Below are 14,013 nucleotides of genomic sequence, written 5' to 3' on the forward strand. Positions count from 1 at the left end.
CTGAGAATACTGTTTCCTGTGTCTCTAGGTTTAAGCCATTTCCATCTACTTTCTTTGTTATATTGTATTTGTTTGTATTCTTATTTTATTTTCCCTACTAGACTGGAAAACTTCTGAGCCCAGGGACCTCTCATTCCTTTGTTTACTTACCAAACATTTATTGAATGCTGGGTGCTGGGCATACAGAGACCACCAAAACAGTGTTCCCTGCCTCTGGGTACTCCTACTGGCAGTATAGGGGGGATGGGCAAACAGAAATATTCACACTAGATAGTAAAGATTTATAATGAGAGCATGTATAAAGTGCTGTGGGAGCCCAGAGAAGAGTATGACCCATTCTGCTGGGGAATCAGGGAAGGCTTCCCAGAGGAGGGGCACAGCTGAATTGTGTCTCTAGGGACAAGGAGAACCTGCCCAGGGAGGCTGTGGGAGGAACACAGCCCCTCTGTGACCAATCAGGGGGTGACATGGAGTGGGGGGTGGGGTCAATGTTCCTTTGTCCCCAGGTCCACCAGCAGTGAGAAGAAGAGTCCCAATGTGGAAGGGGTCCTGAGACCACCCACACTGGCCCTGGGGGAGATGGGTGGGCTAACAGAGACAGCCTGGTGAGGCAGCTGCTGTTTTCTCTTCTGCTGGGATCTTCCACAAGGAGAGTGAAATGGGGCTTGCCAATGGATGATGGACCATATGGGAAATGGAGATGAAAGGTAAACCAGGTGTGGGGGTGGGAACAGAGAGAGATACAGAAAGACGATGAGGCCCGGGAAAATCAGATAATCACATGGAGATATTAAAGACACCTGGGAAAGTGCTCAAAAATTGAAGGTGGCGAAGGCCACCATTATTAGCTGAGTGGCCTTGAGCAAGTGGCCTTGGGCCCTTCACACTGAGCCCAGCAATCCCATCTACCAGTGGGGAAATCTCCCTGCCACGCCCTCCTCTCTGGGATGGTAAAGAGCTGTCTTTGGAGATGACATGCAGTGACCTAGGTTTTGTGAAGCCATCAGATAGGCTGTCACTGACCTTTCTGTCCCCTTACCCGCTGCCAGCAAGACAGAATTCATGAACTGAGACAATGTCTTCTGAAACCGCTTCTTGATCTCTGCCAGGGCTCGGCTCATCTTAGACATCTTTCTGTTCATGCTGTTGGCCTTGTGGGTCACCTGGGGAGAGGCCAGGGGGAGGGCATTGTCACCTGCCCCACCAGAGGCCATCTGCCCAGACCAGCAACAAGAAGATCTTGCTCTGGCTTGAAGGAGGTGCTGTCCCGTCTTGCTCGGACAACAGCTCCTCCCCTCAACCCAGTGAATTCCTGCACACTGGGGCAACCTGACTCAAACGTCCTCTCCTTGGAGGGCTTTCCCTGACTCTACTGGGCACAACTGTTCCTTGGACCCCCATCATCATGCTCTCTATGCAGCCTGAAGATAGAAGTTAGCCCTTTGTGAAGTAACTGGATGCATTTGAGCCTGTCTCCCCGACTGGACTGTGAGCTCCCAGAGGGCAGAGGCTGTCTGGGTTTCCTTTGTGTCTGAGTGCCCACCATGCAGAAGGTGCTCAATTAATGCTTGGTGCATTATGAATAACTAGATGGATAAAGGCCTCTCTGTAGCCTTTGCCTCCCCCAGAATGCCCTTCCTGCCTCCAGCTGCCAGAGCATCTCAGCTGAGAAACTGCCCTTGGCCAAGGTTACGTAGATTGACTGGTATCTGTGAGCACAAAGGCCCAGGCCTCCTGCCTCAATTCGGGGTTACCCTGAAAGGCCATTCTGGCTCTGGGGACCCCTGTGGGTGGTGAGGCAATTTCTGGAGCTGCCCTGCAATTCAACCTCTCAAATAGTACCGCACAACTAGGCTCAGATTCCAGAGTTAATGGCAGTCAGGGTTTGTCCAGGAAGCCTTTGCCGATGTCCTCAGCCAGCAGCAATCACTCACCATGCTAAACTTGCACTTTTGCTCATTTCGGTTCTTTCTCCCCTAGGTCCTGGTCATTTTTCACCTTCTTTATCCTAAACTTGGTCAGCCCCTTAAAGGCAGGAACCATGCTTTTGACATCTCCCACTTAACACAGAGGAGGTGTGAAAAACAGTTTTCTTCCGTGGAATTGAAGCCCCCGGTGGAGAGAGTGGGGTGGTGGTGGGCAGACTTTTCTGAAGAACAATGAGTCAGCCCACGTGTCCTTCTTTACCCTGCAGGCAGGACTTCTGTAACGGATGCCCCAATTAATGGCAAAACCTCAACCATCCTTCCAACTGCTGGCCCCAGCTGCCGCTCTTGGGCTAATTTTATTTATTTATTTGTAATTTATACCTAGCCTCCTTCCGAAAAGGATTTGAGGTGGCACTATGGGCTAATAAAGCATTTAAATTGAGGCATTGCCTCGCTTCCAAAGTGCTGCCTTGATAGAAATATTTAGTGAGCAGCTTGGCCGCAGGGCCGTAAAAGCTGGGACTGCCATTCTGCCTGCCGCTCTCCTTCCAGGGAGATGGGTGTCTGGGGAAGCCATTTAACAAGCTTCCCAGTGACAGGGACTTTGAGGGAAGAGGCTACCCTATCTCCCACCATCAGCTTTTCTAGACTGTCATGGACTTTGCTGATGAGTGATAACTAGCCCCAAACACACACACACGGGATGTAGTTGAATGGATTGTAGAAGTCCTAGGATGGGAGTGTGTGAAAGCTGAGTGGGCCCTTATACATCACGATACAGATGGGGAAACTGAGGCTCAGAAAGGGAAGGGACTGGCCCAAGGCACAACGTCTTTTCCTAGCGCAGGCTCTTTGCCAGCCCCCGCACTCGGCAAATTTTCTCAGGGGCTTCTTGCAGCTCTCATGGTCCAAGAATCCAACAGGAGGCAATTCTCTGAGTCTCAAGGATTTCGTGTAAAATATTTCAAGATGCTTAATCTGGCAGCTGAGGTCAATGTTTGGAAATCCTGTTGCCTACAGTAAATCTGTTCTTTCTTCATTTGCTGTTATTTACCTAGTTAGAAAGTTGTAACTTATAGTACAGTTCCCTGCATTCTCAAACAGAAGGGATTCCGACCTGGATGCTTTTTGACAAGTCAGCCTTCTTGGTCAACATCAATAACTGTCATCTAGAATACACTGCTGTTTCAATGTCTGTTTATCCCTACACTAAATGTCCCCAAGACCGTGGTGTTTTTTGAGTGTCAATGTCCTTTTCAATAACTTTCCAGCCTCTACAACACTGGGAGCTTCTCTTACAAAGACTCTTTCTCCTAGACCCACATGGTCCTGTAGAAATACAATGTGAGTTCCAGGTATAGTTTCAAATGTTCCTGTAGCCACATTAAAACTGTTCTTAAGAGGTAAAATTAATTCAATAACATATTTATATACCCCGATATGTAAAAATATGATTTCAACAAGGAATCAAAATAAATGATTAAGGAGAAATTATACATTGTCTTTTCATGCATACGTCTTGGTAATGCAGCATGTATTTTCACTTTGACCCATCTCTGTCACACTGCAAGTGCTCAATAGCCATTTGCAACCTGTGGCTGCCATACTGGACAGCACCGCTCTGGACTTCTAGTTTTAGCTGGCTAAGGTTTCACTTAAGATAGAAAAAATCAGTCTTGAATTACTAAATTGCTTTCCTAGGCCTAGAGGGCATATTTAGCTCATGGACCTAGAGTGATTTCTCTTGGCTGTTCATGGGGGTTTTTAGCTGCTTATGTCCTGGTTCTCAGCTGTGTTCCAAACTTCAGATTATCAGACAAGAGGTTTCCAGGAAAGTGAAGCATTACTGCAATTTTTATGGGAAAGAATAATTTTCTAGTATCTATTGCCTTTAATAAGCACACAGTTTTTTTTTACATAGTCTAAAGAGGTTTTCAAGAAACATACATGTGACCTCATACATACTGAGTCACTTAATACTGACTTTTAGAGGAACAGCATGGAACGAAATTAACAGAATGGACTCATCAACAACCACGATCATTCACCTCAGCCCAGATGGACTCAAAATCCTGGGGTTATTTTGCTCTTTGAAGTAAGAGTACAGGCTGAAGTCACAGGCATCTGAGATTCCTGGGCGCTCTTATGAGACCCCCTTTCATGAACCTTGGCAATTCCCTCAGAGCTCCTCTCTCTGTCGCACCATGCCCATCAAGCTGGAATACAACTGGCACTGATAATTTTGCCCCTTCCATTAGACTGAAAGTATTTCAGAGACTAGAGAGAATGCGACTTCTTTCATTTCTACATCCCCAGATGCCAACTTGGCACACTGCAGATGCTAATAAATGTTTATTGAATTAGTTAATGAATTAATGAAATGGAAATGCTGCTGAAATGAAAATGCAATGGGAAAAATAGGCACAACGCTTTTCTCCAGGAGAAACACAGATGTTCTGTGTACACCTTGTTATTCAGACAACATGGGTCCCTAACAAATGACTGCCTCCTGTGTCCCCATGTAAAGTGAGGACACTGGGCTCTGTCAGCTCTATGAGTCTGTGGGCCTGTGGCATGTGGTGGCAATGCCCCCACAGTGCAAGAGTCTTGCTCAGGGTGACCATATAATTGATCATCCAAACCGGGACACTTTTGAGAATAAAAGGGGGTGCTGTTAATAGTTCCTTCAGGCTGACAGGTGTAAACAGGGACTGGCCCTGAGCAAACTGAGAGGAATGGTCTATCTGCTCCTATTTCATGGAGCCTTCCGGAGTGAGCCCCTCCCAGCAACGTGCTCTGTGTGCAATGCAAGTGACCTGCTCCATCAATGAGCCCTGGGTCAGCCCAGTCTCATGGGGGCTGTCAACTGCCCTCTTCTAGATTATAAACTCCTCAGGGATCAGGGATTGTGTCCCCTTCATCCTCCATAGAGAAAGATGGAGTGTTGACTCAGGACCTGGCACACAGTAGGATCCATAAAGACCCAGCAAATGGAGGAACTGGCCTTCCAGTCTCCCCTTTCTCACCCACCAACAAATATTTAGTAAGTACTTAATCTGAAGCAGCCCTTGTTCTGGGCCCTGGGACAACAGACATCATAGGCAGCACAAGGAATTCCCAGTTTGGTGGAGAAGACTGGCTTGTACATAAAAGAGTGCTAGAATGACGGTGAGTCACAGCTGGGAGGGCCGGGCAGAGGGAGAAGCATACCCTACCTGAGATGGCTGAGGGAGTGACAGAGACATACACTGGCAGTTATTCTGTCCAGCATTCTCTCTCCTTTTCTGGTAACAGCACCGTGATTTTCCTTTAGGAAAACACTCCTGCCTCATCCTTTGCCCAGCTGTTATAACTGGTGCTGAGGGCCCCATGGCTCCCAGGATGGATGTGACACTCGAGCCTGGTCAGTGACAGTGACAACACTCCTGGCTACAGGAAGAATATTTCAGACATGGGCCGTCAAAAGAGCCAATGATGCTGGTGTCGGCATTTCTACTGGAGCACTGAGGAAACAGAAGCCCTCCTGCTCCTGGGGAGACCAAAGCTGGTAGTAGAATGAGCCCAGAGATGCTCGTGACTCTCCTGTCGCCATAGGGAGAAACTCCCTGAGAATAAAGCCAAAATCAAAAAGCACAGTTCAGAGATGAGAAGATCTGATGGAACCAGCAGAGCCTGGATGCAGCCACGCCGAAGCTGCCTGTTGACAGACTTCAGTTTACTGAGCCAGTGTCGTCTCTTTCTATGCTTAAGCCAGTCCGCACCGGATTCTGTCACAACTGAAAGGCTCCTAATTGATAGAAGCTTCACAGAGAAGGTACTAAGGTCAGGCTGTGGATGATGAGTAGGAATCCACTAGGCAGAGAAAGAGGGAGGGTCTTGCATGGGGTGCAGGTGGGAGGTGGGGGTAGGAGGAGCAAAAGCATCGAGACACCCCGGCGTTGGGCCTCGGTGCCCGGCCTGCGTTACCTGTTTATCGTGTCCTACCCTGTGGGGACAGCTGTTGGCCGACACGGTGAGCGTTGCCGTCTCATTCATGGCCGTGAAGGTGACCGTGATGGAGTCCTGCCCCAGCACCGTCAGCTTCATCTGCTCATTCACCTGCAGGTGAAGACACCAGGACTCAGCAGACCCCTGCTTCTCTCCTCCCCCCCACATAATACACACATACACCCCCCTTCCTGACCCAGCACAAAGCACAAAACCCCTCTTGGCTTGGGACTGAGGGAGGTGTAAAATCTTTCTGATTCTTATGTTGGAATTTAGCTTTCAGGGAGAAGACAGAAGAACTCCAGTCTCTCTTTGGGGGGTTAGCAGAAAAAGTAACTAATGCCTTCTTGCCCCTGCACCTTCCCTTTCCAACCCAAGCTTGGAACCAACTGCGAAAGAGACACGGGAGTCTGGCAAGTGAGCCCAGCTTTGGTTCTGGTGGAGCTGGATGGGGATGCAGGTTGGCTCAGAGGCCAACACTATCCCTGAATCAGACGGCGTGTCCACCCAGACACCAGATCTGACTATGAGCTTGGCTCTGCAGCACACAGAGCAGCCTTGGGAAGCTGAGGACATGGCAGGGAGCACCAGAACATACCCCTCCCCGGGGGAGGGGGTGCAGGTGAGGAAAGGGAACACAGCAGGGGCAGAGCCACACATGCTCAGTCCCCTCCCCTACAGTCACCAAATATGTCACCATTCTTCCCCTGAGGAGGAGCCACAGGAAGTACGTTCTCACCACTTCCAAAAGGGTGGGATTTCCTACATAGTGGTCCCAGACAGGAACACAGGAAGTTGCCCTTACACCCACTCACTCCTTACTGAGAACTCTGTGGACGAGGGGTGATTCCCAGTCCTGCCTTCTGTTAGCAAGCCACTGAGCCTCTCTGAAGCACAAATTCTCCCATGTGAAATAGTTGAAAGGCTAATCTTAGGTTCAGATGAGATAAAGATTATGGAAGTAAAGGCCTATACCAAACATGCACAGGTATTGTCAGATGTGGCAGAGCAACTCACATGTAGGGCTCCTGGATGGTTCACATGTGCAGTTATGTCTGCACAGTTTGTACCCAAGACCTGGGAGACTGAGGCCCTAGGCTGCTGCGTGGTGATGCTTCCTTCTGTCTTCAATGTCCCTGACCTACACACACCCCAGGACTCCTCTCAACCAAGAAAACACACTCCGTTTTGCTCCTTCCATTTCCTTCTACTATTCCACTTGTTAGCCAAAGGTCCACATCAACTTCCTTATCACGGAGCCCCTTCCTCATACTTTGCAGTCTGGGTGCTAGTCCCCTCCAGCACCCTGAAAACATTTGATCCACGGCTGTCTTCTTGCCAAGTCTTTTGACATCTTCAAAGCTGTTGATCACTGTCACTTAAGAGAAACCCTACCCTCTCCAATTCTACTTCTGGAGAGTTGTAGAATAGAGCCGTTGGTTGAGAGCTCAAGCACTACAGTTGGACAAGGTTCAAATCCCAGTGTTGTCACTTACCAGCTGGGCAATGTCAGGCAAGTTGGTTTCCTTCTCTGAGCCTGAGGACAATAATAGAATCTGTCTCCTAGGGCACTGAGCAGATTTCATGGATAAAACATGCTAAGGGCGTAGCATGGTGCAGCTGTTTTTATTATCCCTGCTCCCTGGGTGGTTTTTCTTCCTCTCCCCAATGCCCCAAATACAGATGTTCTACAAATTCAGTTACTGCTCATCTTAGGAATTCACGAGCCAGCCTAGATATATATATATCCACCATCCCCAATCTCTCACCCTAAGTGGGGATCCAACAGCCTGGAGAGATATGGCCATTGAACCCAATCAGCACACTAAAAACACACTGATCTCTGACCTTTCCAGAAACTTTTCTGTTTCTACCCAGACACATACTCTATTGTGAAGTCACCTATAATTCCCTCCTCCTTTCATTTACCCCGTACATCCCATGCCTAAATGCCACTGAATTCTTTCATTGAAATGGCTCCTTTTAAAAACATTGCTTCTACTTTTAATAATGTCAGGTCTTGCTAGTAACCCCCAACTAGTCTTTCTACTAGCCTAGCCATTGATCTTTCCCTCTCCATGAGACCTTCCACACAAATACTGGATTGAGCATGACAGCCCTCAGCTTAAAAACTAACCAGCTGGTTTTATTTCCAGTATAGCTGAATCAGATCCTAAGCGGTTTAAAACAAAAGAACAACAACAAAAAAACACAACCTCCCCACCTAAAGCTATGAAGAGTTTAAAAAGAACAAGCGGGTTTTGAAGACTCAAAACTCAAAGAAAAGGACCGCCATGGGATGGATTTCTGCTTTACAGGTTTAGCCTGAAGACAGGTCACAGTCATAGCCCAAACTCCACCATCTTTCTGGTTCAAAGAATCAAAGGACAGTACCCAGGGAAACTACAGTCATAGAAAAGCAAGGAAAGAGTTCCAGAACGGAGAGATCCAGAGAAATAGAGCCCTACTTCTATGAATAAACCATCCACATCTCTAGCTGATCTCTGAACTATGTATAAGCAAGGCAGACTCAAGATAGCTTATAGCTAGGGAAATAAAAAAGCTGAACTGAGATTTGAGATTTGTTGCCCACTGCAGGTGATAAAAATTTGTGGTGTGAGGCTAACCAAGTTCCTTGCCTGTTAAAACAAAAATATCAACACTCTTCAGAGAAATACATCAGAATTCAGATATTCCACAACATGATATTCACAATGTCAGCAATCCAAAAATTACTCAATATGTCAAGAACCAGTGAAATCTGAGCCATTCTCAAGGCAACAATCAATGGAGGCCAATCCTATCTGATGTGACCCATGTATTGAAATTATTAGACAAAGACTTTAAAGCAGCTTATTTAATTCTATTCAATGAGGTAAAGGAAAAGACTTATAATGAATGAAAAAATAGGAAATACCAGAAAAACAGAAAATATGGAAAAGAAATAGAAATTCTAGAACTGAAAATGTTATTTGAAATTTAAAAATTTCACAGGATTCACGTAAAAGCAGAATGGAAATGACAGGATAAAATTAGTGAACTTATAGATACATCCATAGAAATGATCCAATCTGAAAACTAAAGAGAAAAATTTTAAACAACAAAAAAATAACAGAGCCTCAGGGATCTTTAGGACAATCTTAAAAGGTCTAAAACACATGTAATTGTAACCTCAGAAGAAAAGGAGAGGGATTGAAGAACACATTTTTTCTAATGGCAGAAAAGTTTCTGAATTTGGGGAAGGCATGTATTTACATATTCAAGCTCAGTAAATCCCAAACAGAATAAATAGGAAGACAACAACACCTAGACACATCAGATTCAAAGTTATAAAATCAAAGAAAAGATAAACATCTTGAAAGCAGCAAGAGAAAATGAACAGTGATCATAAACCTTTAATCATAAACCTGGAGGTCACAGTGAAACTACATCGTCAAATGGTGGAAGAAAAAAAACCCAGTCAACCCAGAATTCCAATTCCAGCAAAAATATCCTTTAATAAAAACATTCTTTTTTCACATGAAAGAAAACAGAGAATTTGTTGCCTGAAGATTTTCACTTTAAGAAACCCGAAAGGAAGTTCTTTGGGCTGAGGAGAAATGATACCAAAGGAAAATGGATTTTCAGGGAGGAATGAATACCTGGAAACGCTAAATATCTGGGTAAAAATAAACTGGCCACTGCAGCCTCCAAGACAGCATGCACACTCCCCAGCCTGACATCCAACACCTCTCACCTCCACCCCACAACATGTGCCCTTTTGCTCCATTTCTTTCACAAGGGACACTTGTGAACTTTGAACAATTCCACACTGAGTCTCTACTCCAGTCTTTACAGATCATATTCCCTCTACCCAAAATGTTCTGCCTTCCTTCTTCTCTCTATGTGAATTATACGCATATATACTCATGTTACAAGGGCCACCCTGTCTTCCGGGCCACCCGACTGCACCAGACCGTGTTGTGCATTTCTGTATGCAGCTCCAAAAAAGAGAACAATGGACTGAAATACATCGCTAAAATACTTTAGTGATGTCAAAGCACCTTCCCCTCCATTATTTCATTTAGATCTCACAAAAGCAGTGTGAGACAAGAGAACAAGTCTGGTGACCCACTTTGTATAGGTGAGACAACCAAGGCTTAGAAAAGCCGAGTGATTTTTCACAAAGCTGCATAGCCAGAGTCTGGAAAAGTTGGCACCGTTCGTACGTAGCTCCTCAGACTCTCATCCCAGTTGTCTATCCACTTGACCACACTGACACATAACATATGGTGCCTGCCTGAAACCAATTTATAATCTCCTTGCATTATAAACTTTTCTTAAAACTACAAAAAGTTAAATATTAAGGCAACAACTCAATATACCCCTAGATTGAGGACCTTGGATCTGGACAAGCATTAGATATACTTGTGAAAACGTCAAAAATCCAGAACTCATAACAGACCAACTGAATCAGAATCTCTCTGGGGCTGTGCCTAGAGATCTACATTTTTTTTGAAGCCCTATAGGTGATTCTGATATGCAATGAGAACTGAGAACATCTTCATTGCACGACGAATCATCAAATGACTAATCCAGGCTGTGGACACTGTGACGAGAGAGAAATGGTGTGAGCTGAAGTGCCACAAAGAAGGAGAAGTCTGAGCAGGGGTTTGAAGGAGGAAAAAATTGGATTGGCCGAGAGAGGGGAGTAGGAAGGTTGGGATGTGTTCAAGGATTGAATATTTCTGGGCAGAACTTCACGATCTAAAGGAATCAGGATATCAGGATGAGAATGCAGTGGCCAATATACAGGAAAACCAAGAAGGGCATAAGACAGGAGGTTGGGGTAGGATGCTTGAGCCCCACCATGCACTCCAAGAGTGCTTCTGTCCATAATCCTGACCGTGGGGCTCTTAATCTCATGCCACTTTGGGTGGATTCTATGTTCTTTGATCTTTCTCGAAACCCCAACCATATGAGCTTATCCCTCTTTCACAGCCCTTATCCTTCTCTACCATGTGTTATTAGCCCCCACCCAGACTTTTGAGTTCCTCAAGAGGTTTTGTTTATCTTTTTATCCCTTAGATGGGTGATTCTCAATCAGGGGCAATTTTGCCCCCAAGAGGACACTTGGCAATGTCTGGAGATATATTTTGGTTGTCACACCTGGGGAAGGGTGTATTATTGGCCTCTAGTGGGATGGTGCTAAATTATTGGCCTCTAATGGGATGATGATAATTATAATGAAGAATTATCCATCCCCAAATGTCGGTAGTGCTAAGGATGAGAAACTCAGGCTTAAAGTGACAAGCACACTTCATTGCTTTATTAACAATTAAATTTAGTAAGTTATTATTTAACATTAATTTAACATTAAATGATAAATTAATAAATTTTTGATGAATGGCTGTCTAACCCAATGAATGAAAAAAGCGTTTGTGTATATAAGCCACCTTTGACTCCCAGAGTTTTTCATTTTGCAGATAGTAAAGTTATAAAAACAAATACTGTGGCAACCAACATAGAATTGCTAACTTTTCTTATTGCCATATGTAGGCATTAAAAATAAAACTATCAACTACTATTATGGTTACTTCCTAATATAAAAGACACTTAACCTATCAAAATGTAATAATATTAATAATAAAATAACCTAGGAAAGATATTACCAAGAAAGGTCAGTGTAGCAGCCAACAATTGCTGTAGGCTGGTGAAAAGTTCACTTCAGCCAGCCCTAGACCACTGCCCACCAACTTGGGAACCTCTGAATGAGATTACAAGCTCCTGGAGGGTAGGACTCCTGTCTTACAGGTAGCTCTCTGGCTCTTAATGCTGAGCATCCCAGGGAAGGCTGCCCCACCAGTGCTGCCCACCCTACCTTATATTCCAGGGAGAGCAAAGTCTCCGTCTTGGAAGTCCAGCTCCACTTGTGGACTACGTAGCCCTGGTAGTCATTGGTGGTCCCACCTTCCGCATTCAAGATCAAGACAAATGGGCAGCTAGGAGAGACACAGAGGTGAGAAGCTGCCGCCAGGCCCCTGAAGGAAGCCCTCATCACTATAGGCTGTAGGTAGGCAGGGCTCTGAGACTCTGCCCCAACTGGAGAAAGCATGGAGTCCTGCAGGTAGCCTCACTTCCCCCACCTAATATGGTCTGAGGCCCTTTCACACCTGTTAATACTATTTGGAGAAACTGTTGGGAAGGGTAGGACTGAGGGAGATGATGGAGGCTTAGGCCAAATCCAAGGGGGATAGCGTGGAATGTGTGCCCTGTTGCTCAGGAGACTGAGTATACAAGATCGCAGGCACCAAAACGGGAATCACACCTATAGAAAGTAAGTAATTTCTTCCAAGAATAGCTCCTTATGAAAGGCCAGACAAAATCAACTTTTGGCTGGCAAAAATATGTGCTTCTCTTAAAACATCCCCACAGAAGTGGTGCCCATGGCCTCTCGTTCACTCTCTCCTGGTATGAAACACCTCTCCACTAAGGAATTCTTCTATGAATATAGTCAACAATCAAGATCTTAGTGCTGTGGGGACACAAGTGGAGTAGGACTTAGAGTTGCCATTCTCATTAGCTATGACATAGATCCAGCAAGTACAGGCCTCAAAGTACCTATATTCCGGCACCTACAAGCTCCTGGAGGGCAGGACTCCTGTCTTACTGTCTCACTACTTTCCTAGACCTCGGGATACTGCCCTGCCTCTCCTTTTCCCAGGGACTTCTACTTGCCACCTCTGTACACCCCTTTGCCACCAGGCCTCTGAAGGAAGACAAGAAATACTTCCATGGGGCCAGAATTTCCCCAACCTACTCACCAGGCTTTTAGGTTGTAGTGAACACAGCCCTGGCCTTCAGCATTGAACAGGGCCAGGAAGGAGAAGTTGGGTGTGTCATTAAAGAGGCAGGTGATGGTTCTCCCTCTGCAGCACGTGGGAATCTGACACATGGCAATGTTTCCAGAGGGATAGCTGGCAGATATGGTTAAGTAGAACTAACAAAAACCAAACTCTCCAGGTTCTACTCTCAGGTGACCCACAGACAGCAAGTCTATAAATCAAAGTGTTGGCTAAATGGTACACCATTCCCAGTCTTCAAAGACCCTCCCTACACTCTGTGTAAGTAACAACTAAATGATGTGACGCCAACCATGCCTCCAGCACTTCCCTGTACCTTCTGTCTATTCCTCACAACCCCATGGTAGGTATTATTACCTCCATCTCACAGATGAGTGGGGTTTCCCTGCATCTGAGGGGTTTCCTGGGATGCGTTACTTTCCTTGCTAAAACCAGGAAAGTCCTGGACAAACCGGGATGAGTTGTTCACCCAACAGATAAGGAGTCCAAGGTACAGAAAAATTATTTGCTTCGCATCACACCACAAGGAAGAGGTAGAGCCAGTATCCCACCTCTGAGGCCAGAGATATTTCTAACGCTGTCAGGCTGCCACCCCTTCTGACCAATCTAGGAAAGTAGTCAATGTCACCCTGTTTGTTTCCTACTAAGGAGGCACCAAGAAGCATTGGTCCCAACTAAGGGTGATGTGGTTTGGGCAGCTATCATCCTGTTTGCAGGAATTTCAGAAGTGTCCCAGACAAAATAATTTCAGTGGTTGGCACTAGGGTCCACCCCCTTAATCCTTTCCCACCAACTGATAAAAAATACATAAATTAACATAAATTATAAAAAGTAACCAAAAAGAAGCTCTGGAGTTGAATAGTATGATAAGTAAAATGTAAAACAATTCATGAGATGGATTAGAGCAGAAGAATCAGTGAACTGGAAGATATTGAGATTGAAATTATCTTGTCTGAGGAACAGAAAGAAAAAAGAATGAGGAAAAATGATGAGAGACTAGGAGACTGGAGAGAGACTATCAAGTGGACCAACATATGGATAATAAGAGTCCCAGAAGAAGAGGAAAAAGAGAAGGGGAAATAAGAATATTTGAAGAAATAATGGCTGAAAACTCCCCAAATTTTATGACATATATTAATCCACACACTCAAGAGGCTCAACAAACTCCAAGTAGGATAAATTCAAAGAGAGCCACATTGAGATACATTATTATCAAACTGCAAATAGACAAAGAGAGAATCTTGAAAGCAGCAAGA

General features: G+C 45.4%; 1 protein-coding gene across 1 annotated transcript in view; it reads right to left on the reverse strand.

The window, feature by feature from the left end:
• The window catches only part of LOC308507355 (uncharacterized protein C3orf20), a gene marked incomplete at both ends in the record, with an annotated part of 95,166 nt that overhangs the window by 58,688 nt on the left and 22,465 nt on the right, over nt 1–14,013 (reverse strand). The window contains 4 exons of the mRNA XM_081072202.1: nt 1,040–1,163; nt 5,895–6,026; nt 11,776–11,896; nt 12,719–12,871. Of these exons, the coding sequence (XP_080928328.1) occupies nt 1,040–1,163; nt 5,895–6,026; nt 11,776–11,896; nt 12,719–12,871 (530 nt within the window). The remainder of the gene's footprint in view (nt 1–1,039; nt 1,164–5,894; nt 6,027–11,775; nt 11,897–12,718; nt 12,872–14,013) is intronic.

The sequence above is a fragment of the Rhinolophus hipposideros genome, assembly GCF_964194185.1.
Source record: "Rhinolophus hipposideros genome assembly, chromosome: 14".
Lineage (NCBI taxonomy): Eukaryota > Metazoa > Chordata > Mammalia > Chiroptera > Rhinolophidae > Rhinolophus > Rhinolophus hipposideros.